Raw genomic sequence first — 22,296 nt, 5'->3', positions numbered from 1 at the left:
AGCTTCTGCAAGGCACCCTGGGTCCTAAACACAGTCATATTATTGTATTGCTGTCTGTTAAGGGTTGAAGTAGTCTAAGTGTATCCATCATTTTATTCAATCATTGCTGTTTGTTCCTTGTGCTTAATGACTCCTTTTAGATGAATTTAAAGTATGTAAAAGGGAGCAACGCTGACGTCATGAAGGCATGACTGAGATTCAGTTGATAAATGAAAAGTGATTGGATAAAGAGCAAAAACAAAAGACCTGGCTGGTTCTGAAATTCTGCATATCGTTAATGGTGTTAATGTAGCGGAAGGAGAAATGTGTGAGAACTGTAGCTGCACTGAAGAGGTTTATTTAGGGACTTCCAGTTTAGTGCTATGTATGTAAGTTTAAATGTAGAATGTGTGCGATGTGTGCAGAGGGACATTAACTAACTGCCCCTGCATATCTGTCCACAGGGTGGCGCCAGAGTCCTCCACCTGCTAACCGACTCCCAGAGCCCTGCTGTCCCCGAATCATGCAGCCTACCCCCGCCTTTGGCTCTGCCCCCTCCATCCACCTCGTCCCTGATCTGTCCTCCCCGTCCGAACCCCCTTCTTCCCGCTCTTCTGTCACTGTCTCCTCGCCCCCCGTGACAGACCCCTCCTCATTCCCTTTCTCTGAGCCCCCCTCCTTGTCCTCCTCCCCGCCCCTCGACGCCGCGCCTTCCACGGCGCCCTGCGCCCGGGCCTCCCCCTATCTGAGCATAAGCATCATGGAGAGGCTGATTAGGACCTGCCCCGTGTGGTTGCAGCTGGGCATGTCGCAGGAGAAGGCCTCTCTCATCCTGCAGGGAGAGAGCCCCGGGGTGAGGCTGGGGCCGTCGGCGCACACAGTCACCCTCACATATTTCATCATTACTGTTTTAAATACACTGCTCTTTGAACAGGGTATTGGGCAGCAGTGTGGCATTGTGGGCAGCAGTGTAGTATAGTGGTTAAGGAGCAGGACTTGTGACCGAAAGGTTGCCGGTTGGATTCCCCTCTGGGGCACTGTTGTTGTACCCTTGGGCAAAGTACTTAACCCACAATTGCCTTAGTAAATACCCAGCTGTATAAATGTAAAAATCCATCCAAATGTTAACCTGTCTGTCACTGTGGATAAGAGCACCTACTAAATGACAATAATGGGTATTATGGTGATAATGAAAGATTTTTTTATTTTTTCCCTGCGCACAAAGATCTTCTTAGTAAGAAAAAACATCAGCAGGAAGAGGATGATCTTGTCAGTGCGTCTCTCTGACCAGGAGGGGGCCCCGCATGTCCAGGACATACTCATCAAAGAGGAGAAATCACGTAAGAGGAACTCATTCAGTTCTCTTGACTATCATATACAGTCTGTCTAAAGCAAAAGATCTCTGTCTCATTACTCTACCGGTAATATGAGCACAACACACTAGGTGGAATCCGGGGGGTTACGTCATATACAGCGAGTACACTTTTTTGCATGTGTATAAAACATGACAAAGAGAAGGCAGAGCTGCTTACCAAAACACGCTTCCTGGCCTGTGTTCATCATAGCGGAGGACGGCCTGCTCTGACCTCATCACTGTGGGGGGGGGGGAATGACAGGAAGTGAGCGAGACAGGCTCTCTTCTTGTGGATCAGTCCTTCTGGGATGTGTCAATCACACAGTGCGGTTTCACAGAAGCAATGAGGAGTGACGACACAGATGTTTCCCAATGTAGTACTTTGCTGTATATTTGAGCAAGGCTGGGGGGGGGGGGGGGGGGGGGGCAGGCTGTGCTAGAAGATTGACATTTGCAGAGGAATCATGGTGATACTTGGGCAGGGAGGTAAATGAGTGCAAGAGGCAGGCCTAAAATCTTGGAGAATGTTACAATGTCCCATATTTAATCATATTCCCCTCTGAGTCACATGAACCCCACCAGTCTGGTTATTGTTCACAAATCACAGCACTGAGATTGCTGGTTTTGGTAATGTTTAAAGCTCCAGAGTCATTAACATAAAAAAAAGATCATTAATGACATTTGAAGTAAGTGCTGCCCTGAACACAGCCAGTCACAAGATTCATTTGCATTAATCTGAGAGGTCTTTGAGCATTACTCATACAGCCCCAAAAATGTCACAATGCAGTGTGATTTTATATAGCACTTGTCATGCAAATGTCCCAGGGTGCTTTACAAACAGCATTAAATGAAAATTATAATCAGATAGATATCCAGCTAAGAGGAGTAGGTACCTGAAACAAGGTGTATTTCATGTCTAAAAACTTTAAAGAGTCAGTTGCTGTTGTGAGCTGCAGAGTTGAAGTTAAGAATAGATGAAATCTTTTCCCCCTCCCAGTTTCAAGTGTCATTTTTTAATGATGTAGTCTGTATTTCACTAATAGCAAGAGACATCTTTTTTCTCTCAATGATCAGAAATCTGACGTGGCTTCAGTCTTGCGAGGTGAATCCACCATAGCTGGTGATGGGTCCGTGTTTCCGTTTCTCATAAACTCTTGCGATGTCATTTTTGGCCCCTTTCCTTTGATGCTTAATAGCACTTTTTTTACACGCATGGCACCCCAAAGGCCTTCCCTGTCCCTGACGGATGTTGGAACTTTGGTCCATGCTTGTATTTAGCCTCACCCAGATCACTGCATTATCCCTCTCTGTGGTGTCCCTTCCTGAAACTGCGGCAGCCTACACTATGTCCACAATTCAATTGCCAGGGTCTCAACTGGGACAAGATAATGAAAACATATCACCCCTGCAGGATCTACACCGCAGAAATTGCATTGGCTCCCAGTCAGATCTTGTATTCGCCACAACGTCATTTGATTTACTTCTAAAGCCCTGAATGGGCTTGTCCCTTATCTGCCTGATCCATTGCAGCTATATACCCCAGCTTTAGACCTTAGACTGTGGCCAGCTCCCCAGCTTCACTGTGCTCTGTGCGTGACAGAGCATTTAGTACAGAGCATTTAGTACAGAGCATTTAGTACAGAGCATTTAGTACAGAGCATTTAGAGATCCCAAGCTTTGGACCTTGTCCTCCTATAACTGCAGGTTTGCTTTTCTTGTGCTTCTTTTACTGTTCAGACCTTATTTGACCCGTTTGTCTGTTTCTTTGCAACCACTATATTAGCACCTCTGTGTACATCTGTGTGCAATTTTTTTCCTAACGTGTTGCTGTGTTTTTAATTATTTTATGGTAGAGAAAGCCACAGAATGCTTGGGGATTTGCATCGAAGCTTAATGTCCTCAGCTTAGTTTTGTTTGAGGGCTCAGCGAGCACTTCCTGAGGTCTCCCCGTCAGCTCGGTGTGAGACGGGCTTTGAACGCCGCAGCTGCGATAAAAATGCGATTTCTGCGAGGACCCCCATGGCATCTCTTTTTTTTTAGCTCACGACGAGATTTTAGCGAATGGCTTCTCAGAGAAAAGACCGGGGGATGGCAAGCAATGTTTCACAAAGGCTGTTACGCTGTATCCCGTCAGTCCATTGATCATTTCTATAGAAATGAAACAGGAAATCTTCAGTTTTGTTATTCATCAGTGATTTGGTGTGTGTGTGTGTGTGAGTCATGCAATGTTTCTAATATTATTAACTCTTTTTGCTTGTGTTGTACTCTATCACACTTTTAAGTCGCTTTGGATAAAAGCATCTGCCAAATGAATAAATGTAAATGTAATGTAAATGTGTGTGTGTGTGTGTGTGCGTGTGCGTGCGCGTGCGTGTGTGTGTGTGTGTGCGTGTGCGCGCGTGCGTGTGTGCGCGTGTGCGTGTGTGTGTGTTGACTCTCTCTGACTTTCTGCAGGGAGTCCTTGTGTATATATGTGTGTGCGTGTGCATCTCCGCTCTTCTAAGCGTGCAGCGGTGTGTATTTGTGGGTGTGTTTGTTTGATGTGCGCATGCATGCATGCATGAGTGATCGTGTGTGCATCTGTAGTGCTACAATATCGAGCTTAGTGGCCTTGCACTGACAAAAGAGTGTCATTGAATAGCATTTTACACACCTGTACTTTAATATGTAAGTCATCCTATGCCTCTTTTCTGTACAGTAATCTACCTAGAGGGCTCCATCCTGGTTTTTGACAATATCTTCAAACTCATCGCCTTCTACTGTCTGAGTCGGTAAGCCAGGCCTCTTCCTTCAGTTCTCTGATATGCACCTCAAAAAAGAGCAGCAAAAAAAAGAGAAAGAAAGCATTTCACTAAAGTCACCTTCAACTCCATGTGAGCAAGCTTGCCCAATGCTGCCCTCTGCAGTCAGATGAAACAGATCTCTCACAGAATCCTCCTCTGCTAAACTGAATTGGCACGTCTACAACGTACTGTTAGATGGCCAGGGCTGCCAAACCCATGACTCCTGCTGGTTTCTGTACTTACCTGCTTGATTGAATCTCTGCTCTCAGCTCTCAGCAAGAACATGTAAGATGTGTAAAGAGAGCCTGAAACTTTTCTGGATTATTACTGTCCAAATCAAGGACTGCATAGCCCTCTTATTACAGCAGTCACGGGGCAATTTCATCTCTGTGCCAGTCAGCCCTCTCTGGCCTGTTTAAATAGGATTTGTGTGCAACTTTCTGATGACAAACACTACAAGGCATTGATTTTAGGGGGAAAAGGAAGCGTAGAGGATCTTTGCCCTTTGTAGTCTCAGTGTTAGCGTTGTACGCTCTTCCAGCTGTGGGACATGCGTGTTTTTTGCCCAAAGTATCACGACTCCTACTCCTCTTGCTTTCCCTCCTTCCCTCAGAGACATCCTCCCGTTCACGCTGAGGTTACCGCAGGTCATCGTCCAGGCAACCAAATATGAGGACATGGATATCATCGCAAGTCTGGGCTCAAGTAAGAGCAGTGTGTCTTCAGAGGGGAGTGAACTGTAATTGGGAGTGAATTGGGTTGAGTTATAAGTTGTGAGGGAGAGGGGATTGTACATAGCAGGGGGTATGTTGCATTCAGGTAAAGTATAACGGGCGTATTTACCTGAGTTTACATAAAAGGATGGGGGCGGTGGCATCTACCCAGGTTAAGGTACAGGAAGATGTGTTTTTAGCCCGGTGTCCATAGTGAACCAATTCTCCACTGTTAGATTTCTCTGAAAGGTCTCCAGTTGTGTAAACCAGTTGGCAGTTGGAGTTGTGTAACTCTTAGCGTGTCGACACACTCAAAGCTCCTTCCTTTGTTCTGATGTCAGCTTTATTTATAGAGAACTTCTCGACAGAACTCACAAAGTGCTCTCCAGCCAATGTGAAAATGAGAAGAGGCACTCACAACAAAATTTACAGCATGCAGACAGAATGGTGATTAGCGCACCAATCAAGATAGAGATCTTATTTTAAAAGATTCCGCAGGATAATAAGTAAGCTGGTATAAAATAGATAAAGCACTTAAAGCATAGTTCCTTAAAAAGGAAGGGGGTTGGGTTTGGAGTACAAATGTTCATGACCAGATCAACGTCTGCAATCCTCCGAGCGGTGTCATAACCAGGTGGGTGGTTTGTGGCTTATTCCCAATGAAGTCCATCTAACTGGGTCGTGTATGACCTGATGCAGTTTGCACGGGGGGGTTGTTGATTCCACTTTTTGTTAACATTTTTAAATTATGATTGGAAGCATTGTTTAACATGGTCACAGTAATAAGTAGACATAAAATACCTCAGCACTTTCTAGGGGTGCATGAGTGAAAGCACAAGTTAGATTTCCCCTTCTTTGAACTGGTGCAGTAAGTCATCGGAAAGGGTACCTGAGGCCCTCTGGTCCTCCTCACTCCTCCACCTCCTCCCGACTGTAGCAATCTATGAAATGGTGCAGCAGCGTGAGTGAGGCACAGCGTGGAACGGGTCCTGTGGTGCTTGCCGAGGTGATTTAGGTCACCACTTACATTCTTTCCACTGCTTTTCACTTCGGTGTTTATACCTGTACCGCTTTGTTTTATATGCGCCATCAGGAAGCCCATTGAACTGAAGTGTTTCCATTTAGGAGAGCCACTTTGTCCCTCAAGCTGTTTTTTTTGTCCCTCACAAAGCTACCTGGTGATTTTCTCCATGCTTTCCTACAGTCTCGCCAGTCTATAATTTAGCCTTGTGAGTCAGCTTGACACCTGCTGTCTTTCCACTTTTTTGGCATCCTGGACTTCCAGGAAGGTGTTAAATAAGTGAAGACATCTTCAAGCCTTTCCAGTAAAGAGCCCCTGCAAAATGGTTTCAGGATGGCAGTACCCTGCAAAAAAAAAAATGCAGGAAATGAACAACCTTGTCTGAAATAAACAGCAGGTTGCAGACAATGGACTGTGTCCGCAAGAGAGAAAGCCACAGATCACCTGTCTGCTTGTGATGTCAGTGGAGGTTTTACCACCAGCGCTTTAGACTGACGTGAACAACGCTTTACACTGCATGCATCCAAAGAGGGACAGTGTGATGAGTTGGAGAGTTCTATCCTCTCACGCCTCTCCCCCTTCCTCCTCTTCCCTGCAGATTTCTGGGGCTCCTCCCTGAACAGCAGACCGGAGGGCGAGCCCGCACCCGAGATCAATCCGTCCGTCAGGAACAGCAGCCTGTGGTACGTGAGCCTGATCTCCGTCGAGGAGCACTGCGATGGACTGGCGCTGGCCGCACCCATGTCCCGGAGCCAGAGCCTGACCACGCCCGGCCAGGCCCACCCGCCCTCGCGGCCCCTGCGGCCGCACCCCTGGGACATTTCGCCGACGGGGCCCCGACAGGCCGTCGACGGCCCCGGGGAGAGTATCGCTCGGCCCCCCGCGCCCGCACCCCCGCCCCCGCGCGGGCAGAAAGAGGAAGGAAGCAGCAGTTGCAGAGATAGCAGGCAGTGGCGCAGCGCAGGCAGCGTCGGCGAGACAGAGCTGTCTCTGCGGTCTTCGGAGCGAGGCGCCGACACCCGGCTCACTCGTCAGAGCCTCCCCCTGCTCAGCGTCTGCGAGAGGCACCCAGAGGAGCCGGCCGAGATGCATGGCGCCACCGCGAAGAAGGCGACACGCCCGGCCTCGGCCACCATCTGCACCGAGACCACAGCCCCCTCGGGAAAACACGGCAACGCCACAGCCGCTCTCAGGACCAACGCCTTGGCTAAGGGCCTGTCCCCGGTCCCCCCGCCCCGGAGGAAGAGGACGTCCCAGCTCAACTCCACCAGCGCTCCCACGGAGACTGTCCAGCAAGGGGGCACCGACCCACCCCTGAGCTCCTCCCCCATGACCGGCCGTCGCCCTACATCTAGCGGGGACCAAACAGGCTCCAACACGTCCCTGCACACCCCTGAGGGTGGGGCAACGCCCATCTGCCAGGACTCCTACTCCAACAGCAGCACGGAGGAGGAGGCGGACCCGTCGGGCGGCGCCATGGCAACGGCCATGCGGAGGAGCCCCACAGTCATCCTGGACCGGGCCAAGCAGAGGCTCTCCATGGTCAGCCTGTCCCAGGTCTTCAACCGTTTCATGAAGGCGGACCGGAAGCTGCACCGGCGCATCGTGGAGCTGGCACGCGACCGCGACTCCTACTTCGGCAACCTGGTGCGGGACTACCAGGCCTTCACGCTGGAGACCATGAAGAAGCACGGCTCCAGCACCGAGATGCTGCAGGAGATCCGGCAGATGCTCACCCAGCTGAAGAGCTACCTGATCCAGAGCCGGGAGCTCCAGGGGCTTCCGGAGGCTGCCCTTTACCCGGAGGACAAGCTTGGTAACAGCCCCCGTCTTCCACACTCTCTCCCCATGCACAGCCATCATTTAACATGCATGCGTAATTCACAGCTTGAGTTCAAGTCAATGCAATTCAATCCAGTTTAATACGTACACTGCTTAGAAACAGTCTACAAATTATCTGGCAACAAACTGCCAGGAAGTAATTTAGATACTCACCCGGCGAGGCTGATTGAAAAATACTTTGGAGCTAAAACTTTTTTAACCCCCTAGGTGCTTTTCAAAAGCTGCATCTCACCCTTTGGAAGCTTCTGCTTCTTTATGTCTCGGTGGTACTGTCTCTCTTAAACATGGAATAGTTTGCATGTATCATTTATGATGCATATATAATTGAAGCTAGAAATAAATATTTCAGGTCATAGGCATAGGTGGCGAAAGCAAAGGGAAATATCTAAGTGCTCAAAAAGGCAGCACACCATTATTCAAAAGGCAATGTTGAGAGCAACCATCAATTTGCAGCAGACATTGGAGCAAAGGACATGCTTTACTCAGTAAGTGAAAAACAGCATTCTAAACCATTCTAAAACAGAGCACACGCAGAACTGGTTTACTTTCGCAGGGGAGCAGGCAATAGCTTTCCACAGAATGCGTTCTTCAGGAAGTGCACCACATCTTCGACCTTCAAGAAAAACACAATAATTATTTGATCACCAAGGAAACCAAGCAAAGTCCGTTACAAGGCTGATAAACGTATATTGTTTAAACTACAAATTTACTCTCAATTTTCATTTTCTCATAGCACCACAACAGGTTCCTTTTAAAAGCTTCTGTTACTTTACACACGGCAGTGTGTAAAACATATATTTGAATTACCCAAGTGTTGAGGGCATACCTGTATTTAGAGTAACATGATAAGTGAAGCAATACTTATATTCATAAATTATTTGCTCATGAGGAAGAATACATATATACTGAGGGGAATAATGCACCCCAACAGGAATACTTGCAGTGATCTCTGAATGTTTTTTTACCTTTTAATGGCAAGTAGTAGGTTGCACTAAAAATGTATTTGTAGCACAATAAGCAGCACACAAAAAACACTTCCCCCAGTGCTGATATTTAAAGTGACAGGAAGTATAGCAGATATATCACTCCACCCAACTTTCTTGTACAGGCCTTTGCTTGAACTTAAAAATGCATCATTGTGTGTCAGAATATCCCCAGATGGAGGTGAAACGGTACAGTGGTTGCGAAAATAGTTCATCTTTTGCTGTTTGAAATTTGGATCTACCCGTAAGCAATGTTCTGTAGAACAGATGACAGAAGCCAAAGACTACTGCAGAGCTTCTTGGAAAGAATAACTGCTGATTTTGCAATGTGGAACTCATTGGTGAACAAGCCTCAATCTGATTGGTTAATGAGGGCAACAGCGTGGAACTGATTGGTTAATGAATCCAATAGTGCTGATCAAATGGGAATAGCTGGGGACTAAAAGCTGCAGTCAGTAATAATTGGCTGAGGAGCTTCTTAGATAGGATCACCGTGACAGAAGGCCCATTGTTTTTTTTTTTTTGGTGTGGAACCGATTGGCTAATGACTCCAGCAGAGCGGAACTGATTGGCTAATGACTCCAATAGAGCGGAGCTAAGAGGTCCAGCAGTGTGAATCCAATGGTAGATGCTGGGGACACACCACTGTGCTCGTAATAAAGTGATAAGGTTCATAATACAGCACATCTTCTGAGATATGATAAATACGACAGAAAGGCTGATTTCATTTTCATGGGTAAAAGTGATTGGGTAATGGGACTAACAGTGTGGATGCGATTGGTTAATGGGCCTAGAAGTGCATATCCGATTGGCTGACAGGTGTCGTGTCTGGCGCCCTGCAGAGGCTGTAATCGAGGTGGCGCTGTACAAGGGCGTGCTGAAGCCGCTGCGGGAGGCCGTGTACGCCGGTCTGAGGGCCATACACACCCGGGACGACACCCTGAACAAGCTGAAGGAGAACCAGCAGGTGGTCCTCAACAGCACCACCACCGATCTGGGCGTGACCACCAGCGTGCCCGAGGCGCCCGTCATGGAGAAGATCCAGCTCCGGCTGGACGTACTGCACAAGGAGTACTCGCCTGAGGAGAAGATCTCTCACCTGCTCAAGACCTGCAAGATGATCTACGAGTCCATGTCCGTGGGCTGCCCAGGTGAGCACGGAGCAAAATAAACTATCTCCGTAAGCTCCCTGTGCAGGGCTGCTGTCTCTCTTTGTAGTGAGTGAGTGGAATCTTCTGTATGGACGTACAGTTGTGGAACAGGTGCTCTTGTCCAGAGCCTTATCATTTTAACATCATCCATTTATACAACGGGATAGCTGAGGCCATTTGGATTAGCTACAACAGCAGAAATGAACCTGCAACCTTTGGGCTATAAGCCTTGTTCCTCATCATTACCACACCACACACGGACTCTTACATGCTGAATTATCAGGGGGAATAGCCTTTAGGTAAATTTAGTTATTCTTGCCTTATTATTTCATCTCAGGCTAAATAACACATGAGTGTGTCTGGGCAGAAATATGCTGAAGGGAGTGTTCTGATGGGCACATATTCTGTTGCTGCCCGGATAATGCTCATTTCCTCTGTCAACCAGAAATGAGCTCAAATTACTTTGTGTGTGCGCGTGTGACTGTTTGTGTGTGCGTGTATGTATGTACGTGTGTTTGTGTGTGTGTGTGTGCGTGCATGCATGTGTGCGTGTGGTTGCCACTCTGTGGTTGCCACTCTGTGCAGAGAGGCCTCTTTGTGTGTGTGTGTCTGACTCTCTCTCTCTGGTCCTGTGCAGGGAAGCCCCATGGTGCAGATAACTTCCTCCCGGTGCTGATGTATGTCCTGGCACGCAGTAACATTACAGCACTGCTGCTGGATGTGGAGTACATGATGGAGCTCATGGACCCTGCACTTCAGCTGGGAGAAGGCAGGAACACCCGCGCTGTAACACAAGTGCAACACACACACACACACAGGCACACACGCACACATGCACACACACACACACAGACACACACACAGACACACACACACACACACACATGCACACACACACACACACACACACACGCACACACGCACACATGCACACACACACACACAGACACACACACACACACACACACACACACACACACACACAGACACACGCACATACATGCACACACACACAGACACACACACACACACACACACACACACACACATGCACACACACACACACACACGTACACGCACACACGCACACACACACACACACACACACACACGCGCACACACGCACACATGCACACACGCACACACAAACACACACACACACATGCAAACACACACATAGACGTAGACACTGGCACTCAGCATAAAAGCTCAAAACAAACTGATAGGTCAACAGTAAAATCCACAGTTTACAGCAATTCTGTCTACATTCTTAATCTAAACTAACATTATGTTTCCCGTGTCAGTCTATTTGGCACAAGAGCAAACTATGGCACTGAAGCATTGCATCCTACGTCTGTATGTGTTGCCTGTGGATCTAAAAACATGGTAAACTCTAACGTATCCACGCCACGATGTCCGTAGGTTCCTACTATCTGACGACTACATACGGGGCTCTGGAACACATCAAGAACTACGACAAGCAGGCGGTGACACGGCACCTGAGCCTGGAGGTGCAGGACTCCATCCACCGCTGGGAGCGGCGCCGCACCCACAACAAGGCGCGCCTGTCACGCTCCTCTGTGCAGGTAAGGGGGCGGGGACTACAGGTCGGTGGGCAGGGACTGCAGATCAGGGGGCATGGCCTATAGGTCAGGATGGGGAGTGCAGATCAGGAGGCGGGGACAACAGATCAGGGGGCGGGGACTACAGGTCGGAGGGCAGGGACTGCGGATCAGGGGGCATGGCCTATAGGTCAGGATGGGGACTGCAGACCAGGGGGCGGAGTCTACAGGTAGGGGGGTGGTGCCTACAGGTCAGGGGGTGGGACTTACATGGCAGACACCCCCTGACACCCTTCAGAGCTACAGTCCCACCCCCTGACTATTGCAGTGGAAATTGACAGGCGGTAGAGGCATACAGCTAAGGGGGGGGAATTGAGGAAGCCTGTGCTCTCTCTGCATCATTGTGCACGATCACCAGCGTGTCATGCCACAAGTCATGCCGCTCTGGCAGAAGAACAAACACACTCTGTGGCAGCAAAGTGTTTCTCAACCCATATGGCACCAGTGAGGTACTTGACTACATCAAGCTCAAACAGAAAAGCTCAACATGTTCTAAAAAATAGCACCAAAGTGAATAAAAAGGTCATTATTTTGGGAACATTTTGCCTGTCTAGTTGCTATATATTTCTTTTCTCTCCTCCACTGATCTGCTTTCAGTGAGTTCAGTGGATTTTACTGCATTTTACCTCTCTCGGGAGAGTTGAAGGACAACTTTCACCTAAACTATGTGACTACAGAGATATAACATACCACCATGATATCACATACAAATGTAATAAAAGAAAAGAAATACCCACACTCTGATGCACAGCTCCTAAAATAAAGCATAAAACATAAAATACAAATGTAAATGAAACTCCCATAAACTCATTCCACTTTGTGTGGACGTGTTTTGTTGTCTTATGAACAAATATGAATATTTGTGTATCGTATTCCTAAGTGGACATCAGATTTTGAAGATTTGCTCGTGTCATCTTCCATCTTAATGCAGTATTGGACAGCTCAGCACCTAGCTAATTAGCTGAAAAGCAGCTGGGTTCATTAAGCCATCGTCTGTTAGGCCTCCTCCATTACTACTCATAACAGTAGCTTGTGCAGCTTGCACTATAAAGCAGTCAGATTGACTACATGCTGCCACACAGTGGCAAAGAAAGAAATATAATAAATATTATTTATAAAAATAAATATACAGGACTGTTATGATGTTGCTGTGTTGCTGCAATGGGAAATTCACAAGTGGAGTGCAAGAGATCGTTAAGACTCAAACTTCACGGGCCGGAGTTTCAAAGCGGCTCATTCAGCAAGGAGCTCATCTCGAGTGCAGACGGTGTACTACAGCCCGGGTTCAATCCCAGCTGTGTCAGCGGCTGACAGTGAGTGCGACCGCAAAGAGGAGGAACAAACTGGCTTTGTTCCTTGGGATAGGGGTGGACCTCTCTGCTCTCAGGCAGCCCTGTGACTCACCAGACTCATGACTTGCTCAGTTAACATCGGTGGAGCTGTGCCTACCCACCATTTTGTGCACTGTAAGAGCTGTATTCTGAATAGCAGCCATTAGCAGCCGGCGAGTGTCAGGCGCTTGCGAGTTTGCTCAGATGACTTCAGTGGAGGAGCCCCTATGTTCCACTTGGCACCCACTTCATTGTAGTGCTCTGTGACACTTGTATAGTGAAAACTAGCTGTGTGAGAGTGTCAGAGGACTGCACTTGTCTCACTTCAGTGCTCCTGCATGACTGCAGAGGCTGTTGTGATGAGAGGAGCCTAATGTGCAATGTCCAATCGTATTGCATAAAGGGGAAAAGCCACGTTGGAAAAACGGTTCCCCACCTGCAACTGCTCTTAACTGACATTGTAGTTCCTGTGCTCTTTCTGATTGAGGCAATAAGCTACCTGAAGACAGATTGGTTATTTAATAACCAATTGCTTCTAATATCATGATTTGTGCATGCTCTGATTTATGCGTGCAGATCGGCATGATACTGCCAGGTAAAAAAAAAAAAACCCTCCACATAGCCAGAGATTACATATGTCCTTTTGGCTTTTTATTAGTCCCTGAATCCATCCATAGTACACCACAGAAATAATCCACAGCATACTAGAAAGGAACTGAAATATTGAAAAATTTTAAATAACCACATAAAAAGCCTATTTCAGTAAAGAGCAGTATTGAGGAAATTAAAGGAGAAACTAGAACTGTGCTAGTATAGTCCTCAAGCACCTAGGCCTTCTTCCTCAGTTGATATACTATGGTGGATCGCAATCATTGCCACCTAGAGCATGGAGTGTGGACTGCTTCCTGCTCTGAAAGTATTTACTGTAAAAAATTAAAAGTAAGTTGACTTTTATTAATTGTGAGTACTGGCTTTTCCCTTTTTTGTCATATGATTTATAATTTAGCCTCAGTACCCAACAAAAGATGTTTGACATGAAGCATTTTTTTTGCTTGAGCACATTTCTGAAATCTGATTAGAAGGCTCTCTTCGAGTTGCAGTTGCTCCCTGTGTCTGCTACCTGCAGTTTGCCAATTGGCAATTCCTCTCTAATTAACTGGTGCACCTGTGGTGACACTTCAGAGTTGGGTGTAAAACATTTCAATCAGAAGAATACCTTTTCACTGATGTTGCCATTTTCATTGACAATGGCATTTATTGAAAAACATTGAGCACAGATCTTAAAGAATAAAAGAATCTAGGCCTAGCCACCAAATTCCTCTGATCTGTACTGTTGTTAAAAGAGACATTTTTGTGATTATTGCAGAATTTAGTAAGACAAATACATCTGATGTTAAAAAAAAGTTTCAAGGATATGTTTCTGAAATTTGGTATGAACACTTTAAGGTGAAGTTGCTCCTTGTGCCTGCAGTGTGTTATTTACTAATTGGCAATTCCTCGCTGATAAACTGGTGCACCTGTGGTGACTCTTAAAGTTGGGTATAAAACGTTGCATCAGAGCCTCAGACTAACAGCATTTTACTGATGAGGGCACCATGCTGAATGTTAGTGGCGTCTTTAATGAGGGAGGGGAGAAACACTCAGTGCAGGTGTTTTATGAATGTAGGCCTTATGAGCTATGTGTTGTTTTTTTTCTCAAAAAACAGAGGGATAGATCTTGAGTGCATAAGGATGAAAAGTAGGCATGTGTTTACTAATAGTGAGGGTAGCTTTTCCTTTTTGTGTGTTTGAGAGTGAAAGCTGACAGTCATTTGGCACTGAAACTATGGTAATGCTGTTGGGCACCAACAGCTGTTTTGGAAGTCTATCTTACAATCCATTAAGTGGGCCAATGATGAGAATCCTTACTTTTGTAAATATGTAGGACTTTAATTGTGTGGAGTGACATATCTCAAACATGTCATGTTTGGTTAAAGGGCACTTTCTTCATCTGTGACTTGAGATATCTAGGGACAGCACATTAAAGTTGACAAAGGGCACCACACAGTTGTTTTGCTCTGACTTGAAGCAGATTAATGTGCCCATTTTATTAATTTAGTACTTACTACAGGGCAGGGAGAGCTACTGTTCCCATGTTCTTTTCAGCGTAGTAACTTCAATGTCCAGTTTTAAAAGGAACTGGAATCTTTCCCATTATATTCTTTTAAGGGAAAAGGATGCTGTGAATTTAAGTTTCAAGTAAAGCTTCTAAGTATGCCCAGTCTTAACCTGTGAAAGTATGACTTGGTAATCCTTCAACTCAGCTGTTCTTTATATGCAGTTGGTTTAAAAAGTCTGGACACCCTTTCCAAATGTCTTGTTTTTTATTGCCTTGAGGCTTGAAATGAAAACTCATTAAGTCAGACCCCCCCCCAACTCTCATTTAAACATGGTAACCTGCAACATCAAAGTAAAAAGAAAAGGTGACACTTTTGAACATTAATTTAAAATGGAAAATCTGAAACACCTTGGTTGCATAAGTTTACACACCCTTTATAATGGGAGTTGTAACTGTGCTCGGGTCTAACCCTTCAACATTTTAAATCAAGGGAATTTATTTCACCTGCAACCAATGGAAGTGATTCTGCCTAGTGCAGGATAAAATTAGCTGCTCCTGTAGGTTTTCTCAGCTGGTTTCCTTGTTTCTTGGTGCCAGTGTAAGGAAACTGCTATGGGCAACAAGGAGCTAATAAAACATCTCTGGGATCAAACTGCTGAAGAGACTCATGTAGAACATTTTGGCCTTAATTCCAAGCAGTATGTTAGGCACAAAGCCAACACAGCCCATAAGCCTAAGAACACAGTTCCTACTGGTTATACCATCATGCTATGGGGCTGTTTCTCTTCAGCAGGGACAGGAGCTCTGGTAAGGATAGAGTGGAAAATGAATAGTGTGAAAAATACCAAAAAATTTTACAGAAAAACCTGCTGCCCTTTGCAAAAGTGCTGAAGATGGGCAAGAATTTCACCTTTCAGCAAGACGGTGACCCAAAGCACACAGCCAAATCCACAGTGGAATAAATGAAAAAAGGAAGATCAATGTCCTGGAATGACCCAGTGAGAGCCCTGCCCTCAAATTCATTGAAAATCTTTGGACAGATCTTTGGCAGCTGTTCATGTACAGCCCTGTTACAATTCAAGTGAACTCAAACTCTACTGCAAAGAAGAATGGGAGGAGTTGATATAGGCTCATCCAAAGAGACTCACTGTATTTATCAGAGCAAAAGGTGCTTCCACCAAGTATTAATTAAAGACTACAGACCTATGCAACCAAAACATTTCATTTTTAATTTGTTTTTTTAAAACTGAGGTATTTGATTTTCACTTTGATATTGTCATGTGCAATGGAGAAACAAAGCTGAAAAAGTCAGACTCCACTTGTGTTGAAATCAAGAATTAAGACACCAAAAAGAAGAAATTTTGAAAGGCTGTGTTCACTTTCTATATCCATTGTTTTTATTGGATTGGGCGGCAGTGTAGCATAGTGGTTAAGGAGCAGGACTCGTAACCGAAAGGTTGCTGGTTCAATCCCCACTGGGACACTGCTGCTGTACCCTTGGGCAAGGTACTTAACCCACAATTGCCTCAGTAAAAATATCCAGCTGTATAAATGGATAACATTGTAAAGAACTGTAACCTATGTAAGTCACTTTGGATAAAAGCGTCTGCTAAATGAATAAATATAAATGTATATCAGTGACAGGAATTGTCAAGAAATTCACATGTGTGGCATTCTAAAAGCACAAAGGCATTTGCTTCCCTTTTGGTCTGCTTTATTTGGACACATGGCTGTGGTATATTTGCACTGAGGCCTTGAGGTAGGAGCGGCTGCTCTTCTGTTATGTCAAACTGAAGGAGCCAGGCGGGAGTGGGGGCGGGTGGTGCGGGGGTGGGGGGGTGCCAGCTTTGTATTCATCCCTACCTTTAGGGGTAGTCAGTATCTCCTTTCAGCTCCTCACCACGATGCTGTTGAATCCTGAATCCAATTACGCTGTGTTTATTAAAATGCAGGTCAGGGGTACACAAAACACATTTTTCAGTATTCGGATGTCGCAAGCCGTGGGCGAGGGCCTAGATTATTCTGCTTCTCAGCCTCCCAGGTCTAAATCATCAGTGAAACACCCCTACTAAGGCGGCAAATTAAACGCCGTGCTACACATTGATTAACAACCGACTGAATTTCAATAATAAAGTTTAGCTGAGGATCAACAACTATGTCTTTGCCTTGGGTTTTGCTACCCTGAAACGACATGATGCTAGACCTCTGATCTCGGATTTGTCATCAGAGCGTGACAGAATCCCTCAGTAAAGCCTTAAGGTGATATCTATTTTAGACATCTGAAAGATATATAACTTCATTCTTTTTCAATGTTTCTGCCTCACTACTGGTATTGTGTGAGCTCATCCGTGGCTGACATTTATTTTGGTTGCGGGGAGGTGGGTCAGGGGACCTGAAGTAAACTGCTGTCTGCGGTGCAGCTGTGGATGAGGTCAGAGGTCAGAGGTCAGAGTTATCTCTCTGCGTCTTCCTTATGTCTCGCTTCTCTCCACCTTTTCCCCCTCAGGACTTCATTAACGTGTCCTTCCTGGAGGTGGGCGCCGATGCCAAGACCCTGTGTGTCTGCACAAGCACCACGACCCAGGAGCTGTGCGTTCAGTGCTCCGCCAAGTTCGAGGTGGAGGAGCCCGAGACGTTCGGACTGTGGGTGTCGGTAGAGGGGCAGGCCCGGCTGCTGGCAGCGGACGAGTATCCCCTGACCGTCAAAGCTGACCTGCACTACAGCGAGCCCCGCAAGGAGTTCTGTTTCATATACCGACGGGGGAGCTGGAGGCAGGGGGCCGACGCCCCAAACCCCCCGCAGCCCGGGACAGACTGACCTGAGGGGTGGGGCAGCCTCCGCAGCCGGAAGCCAAAGTTTTGATTGGATGACCTCCTCTGTTTATTTCAGTTGCGGCATGGAGGAATACGACAGAGGCGTTTCATGCTATGTTTGTGTGAAAGACGTGCCCGCTTTTGATGTTCTCAACAGTAAACTGTACCCCGGCACTGTAGGTGTAACTCTCAGGATGGGGGAAGCTCTGTAGCCCCTTTTGTTTTTTTTTTTACTCAGTGCTGCCCCCTGAGGACAGGGACGGAGATGCATGCAGTCTTGTGTGGAACATTCCGGTAGCTTCTTTTGTTCTATAATTTCCAGCTAATATCCATGTTAATGTTTACTTGTGCAGCTGCAATCATCCAGAAATCCGAGTTCTTTCTTCGTCTGCACTTTTATTTGTGTTTGACAAACACTCCAGAGGTCGATGGGCGATTCTGCTGGTCTGATGCATCTGCTGCTACTTCAAGGAAACAGAAGCCCTTTCAGTGAACCCTGATTCTATTCATGCATGTATTTCCCTGAAGCGTTCTAAAGAAGTCTGCGTTCACATTTTAATCATAATTTGTCTGGGCCATTATAATGCGCTGCTGTGTGACTGTTATGGAGTTAAGAATAATTGCACTGCAGCTGTTCCCAAGTTTGTTTGTGTGATGTACAGCTACGTCCCAGAGATACGTCTGTTACTCTTTTCACGAATGAAATGGTAACATCTACAAATTAGTATCAATGGGTATAGATCTCCAATTCAGAGAACCTTGGAGGTCTCGTCCTCTCTGCTGTTTCACAAAAGGATCAACATCAGTTTTGTCAGTACCATCAGTTAACTTTGAATTTCAGTTGGCTCACGCAGTGTTCAGGTATAATAAAGCCCAGAGGGTAATTAGCCCTCCCTACTAGCCTGACCAACACATTTACAGATTGTTTATAATGACCAGCAGAATCCTTTAGATAAGTTGAAACCTGGTATAAATCTTGCCCAGTGTCCTGTGTGATACTTTCAGGTCCTCACAAGATTGTAATTAGGATGAAGAGCCTGCTTATGAACAAAAAGTTTTCTACTGTTTTCATAAATATCCAGGTCAGGAACATAATCCTGACCTAATAAAGTCTTTCTCAGGAACAAGATGCAAGAGGGGGATCTTTCTATGTCTATACACTGAGTGAATGAATTTATGATAATTATGTAAACATGACAAACTTTTTCGCAAAAATGTTGTGTGTTGCTGTAAGGTTATCCATGAAACTGTGCACGAAGACATGTATTGTCAATGAAAAGTGTTATTTTTAAACGAAATGTGTAAATTTTGTTTACAGATTTATTTCCTACACAGAACTCCTTATATTTAATGCTTCTGCTGTTGATTCATAATATATACAGTCAGAAAATATGATTTTTTTATAAGGAGTGTAAGCATTTCTGTTGATGAGATACTGGTCTTTTGGCTTGGAATCCAATGAAGGGTTCACTCCTGGCTGTGGGCCGAGGTTGTTGACCCCCCGTCTGGACATCATAAAGAGTAAAAGAATTAAAAGGAGCAGATGGAGAGGAGGTGGGATGCCATTAACAACTGACACGAAAAGGAAGTGATGAGTGGGATTTTCATACTTCTGGATGGTGTAGTTTAGCCAGTCATGTTCTTTGAAAGTTCCCCAGCTTTTGTCCAATGAATGGACAGCTCTAGGGTGAGGGAAGACTAATGGTAACTTTTATGTTGTACCTGACTGGCTGATGGAGAAAGGGGACAGGGTTTTCCGAACCATCCTTAAATTGGCAAAATTAAAATTAACCTGATCTCTCCCATTTCCTCTTCATATCTACAACATAAATTTGCACAGGTTTGTCTTTGTTAGTGGATTAGGGTATAAAAATTGTCAGTGTTTATCATCACCATCTTAATGATCATGTTTTAAAACCTGGGGGGGAAATCCTTCAGCACTGCCACCTGTGTGGGAGAGGTCAGGGATCAATGGTGAGGAAGTGCTTGCTACTGGTTTTGGTTACAAGCTTTAAACATCATGATCAGCCAGAAGGACAACAATATATGGAGGGGGCTTTCATATCAGTGTTGTGTGCAATTTGCCATAATGTAGTGAATATCTTTGTTTTGTTCAAAATGAATATAATTATGTTTTGGTAATAGCAGTAAGTTTGTCACCAGTCAAAGTATTTTTCTCTTAGGAATAGGCAGTTGTTCATAGAAACAAGTAGCATCTTCATTGTCCTGGCCGTCACATACTTTGTTAACTGCTGTACAACCAGAACCCTCAAAATACAATCCTAAACACCAAGAGCGACATGAGATGAACTTTCAAGGTGGACAAGTGTTAAAGAAAAAAAAAACTGGAATGAAAAATCAGTGACCCATGCCGTCTCACTTGTTCAGTGTTTGTTCATAATTCAGCTATGAACCTGGAGGTCTCATATTTGATTCCTGGGTAGGATTCATTGCCGTTGTACCCTTGAGCAAAAGTGTTTTTCATTTCAACAGCTGCAGTAAAACCCAGACACATAATAGGTTGCAGTGCGTGGTAGATGTACAATAAAGTGCAAGCACCGTTACTTGGCTTGGATAAAAGGTGAAGCATGGAAATAAACTCTTTAGTCGCATATCACACTATGGTAAGAGAGGCCATGCGGTTAGAAGACATGGTTAATACAGTATAATACAGGGTATGTACAGTATAAATTTATTTGTGTTTCATTTTAGAAGAAGGAAAGGAGAGAACATGTTTAGATGTGTATTGCAGGGAGAAGAAGGTGAAAGAGGAGAAGGAGAAGGGAAGCTGTACCTCCCTCTAAAGAGGATCTGTCCCATAAACTGCTCCACCTTCCTGTAAAGAGGATCTGTCCCATAAACTGCTCAACCTTCCTGTAAAGATGATCTCTCCCATAAACTGCTCCACCTTCCTGTAAAGAGGATCTCTCCCAAAACAGCTCCACCTTCATGTAAAGAGGGATGTCTCCTCTGTACAGATGATCCTTCCCATAAGAATGAAACATTTCTATAAAGTGCATTTCTCCCATTATGGCACCACTACAAATAAAGAAATAATCTGTAGAGCAACTACTGATGATAGATCCAGGACAAGCTCCTGTGTTCAAAAGAAAGGATAACTAGGAGAACTTGTCACAGTAGCTGAAAAGGGAACAGCACATCCCTAAAGCAGACAACACAAAGAATTCTCACCCATCTCTGGAGGTCAAAGGAAGATTCCTAAAAATATGTTCTCCTGTAGAGCTTCCAGTTTTTTTCTTTTTTTGTGTCCTGCTTATGAAGTCATAAATAAATACAGAAAAATAACTCAATTCCACATTTGAAATCGTCCTCAGCATGGGGCATTAGGCTGTAAATAATTTAGATTTTCATCTTTCATTTTAATGTTAACTGAAAACAGAATCGCTGAGAAGTCTTCATTTTAGCTGCTTGAATGTTGTGATATTCCCTGGGCATTTAGTTTTAAAGTTAAAGTTTTAAAGCAAATATATTATAGTTGGACTAATAGTGCTGTCTGCGTGTTATTAAGAGTAACACAACGGGATACATTTAAACTTAACTGAAGATTACAGAGAGGGAATTTGCAGACAACCAGCCACCAGCAGGAAGCTACAGATGAAATGATTTATTCATTAATGTGTGATTGTAGTCATGAGTATATATATATTGATGTGTATATTTGTATGTAGCTTGATTTCACAGCATTACTTTCTCCAGTAATAATGTTGTGAATCTTTCCTTTATGCTTGTCTCATCAGTGTCTTTGTGGTCAAAGGTCAAAGCTGTTTTTTGCATATACAGTACCTAAAATATCAACAGTTGTATAATTATACCTAGAAACTGGTAATACTGGCAGGTGCACATTTGACACACGCTGTAGCCCATTCATGCAATAGGATGCTTATAGCTTTAAGTGAGGTGATATACCCTGCTGAAGTATGCACCACACATACCTGGTGTGCGTCAATGCTGATTGAGGTGAACCTGCTTGTGTGTGTGTGTGTGAATCTGCAAGTGCTGAACGCTGGTGTGTGGGTTTGATGTGGGCTCCCTGTAAAGGTCCAGGCCTGTCCAATGGGCTTGTCTGGTTCTTCACACTTCATCTGGTGGGTTCCTGATACTGTTCCCTCCTCAGGCCAGTGGTGGTCTTATTCTTGGTCCTTGTGGAAAAGTTTAATGTCCTCCCCTACCCTGCGATGGAGAATACAAGTAGCCAAACAAGGTGAAATTGGGGCAAAATGCATATGGCAGCACTGAAGGGGGCAGGGGTAACCATGCTCTGTCTCTTCTATACACCGGATCCCACTAGAGGAATCTCAGATCAGCAACAGAAAGTTCCAGTTTACCGTGCCTGTGTCACAATGTTTGGCAGTTGATATCTATGTCTTTTTACTCCCTTTGTGAAAACCACCTTGAAAAGTGCTGGACTGATTGCCAGGAGCATTCAGACTGCAAAGGCAATGACTGCCTTCAAAAAGGCAGTCTGTAGCTGTAGTGACTATGGCCATAATGCTTGTCATTCTGTTCCGCCTGTTTGGGCTTGCAGTGGTGCCACTTCAAAAATCTCTTTCAATCCTCAATTTCACCTTCAAATTTAAGGTGCGT

General features: G+C 45.3%; 1 protein-coding gene across 1 annotated transcript; it reads left to right on the top strand.

The window, feature by feature from the left end:
• Nucleotides 1–471: 471 nt before the first annotated feature.
• LOC118786852 (ras and Rab interactor 3-like) lies at nt 472–18,008 on the top strand. The gene is made up of 9 exons (XM_036542192.1): nt 472–832; nt 1,205–1,319; nt 4,032–4,104; nt 4,730–4,821; nt 6,449–7,666; nt 9,518–9,826; nt 10,464–10,595; nt 11,249–11,412; nt 17,384–18,008. The coding sequence occupies exons 1-9, from the start codon at nt 503–505 to the stop codon at nt 17,693–17,695; spliced, it is 2,745 nt and encodes a 914-aa protein (XP_036398085.1). The 5' UTR covers nt 472–502; the 3' UTR covers nt 17,696–18,008.
• Nucleotides 18,009–22,296: the final 4,288 nt, after the last annotated feature.

Source organism: Megalops cyprinoides, chromosome 12 (genome assembly GCF_013368585.1).
Source record: "Megalops cyprinoides isolate fMegCyp1 chromosome 12, fMegCyp1.pri, whole genome shotgun sequence".
NCBI classification, from domain to species: domain Eukaryota; kingdom Metazoa; phylum Chordata; class Actinopteri; order Elopiformes; family Megalopidae; genus Megalops; species Megalops cyprinoides.
Note: the sequence above shows the minus strand (reverse complement) of the source record. Positions and strands in the feature narration are given on the sequence as shown.

What these genes read in the sequence shown, in the direction of transcription:
- LOC118786852 (XM_036542192.1), top strand. Translation starts at nt 503, where the DNA reads ATGCAGCCTACCCCCGCCTTTGGCTCTGCCCCCTCCATCCACCTCGTC. An exon ending in TGCAGGGAGAGAGCCCCGGG is followed by an intron (nt 833 to 1,204) that starts GTGAGGCTGGGG and finishes CTGCGCACAAAG; the next exon opens with ATCTTCTTAGTAAGAAAAAA. An exon ending in TGTCACGCTCCTCTGTGCAG is followed by an intron (nt 11,413 to 17,383) that starts GTAAGGGGGCGG and finishes TTTCCCCCTCAG; the next exon opens with GACTTCATTAACGTGTCCTT.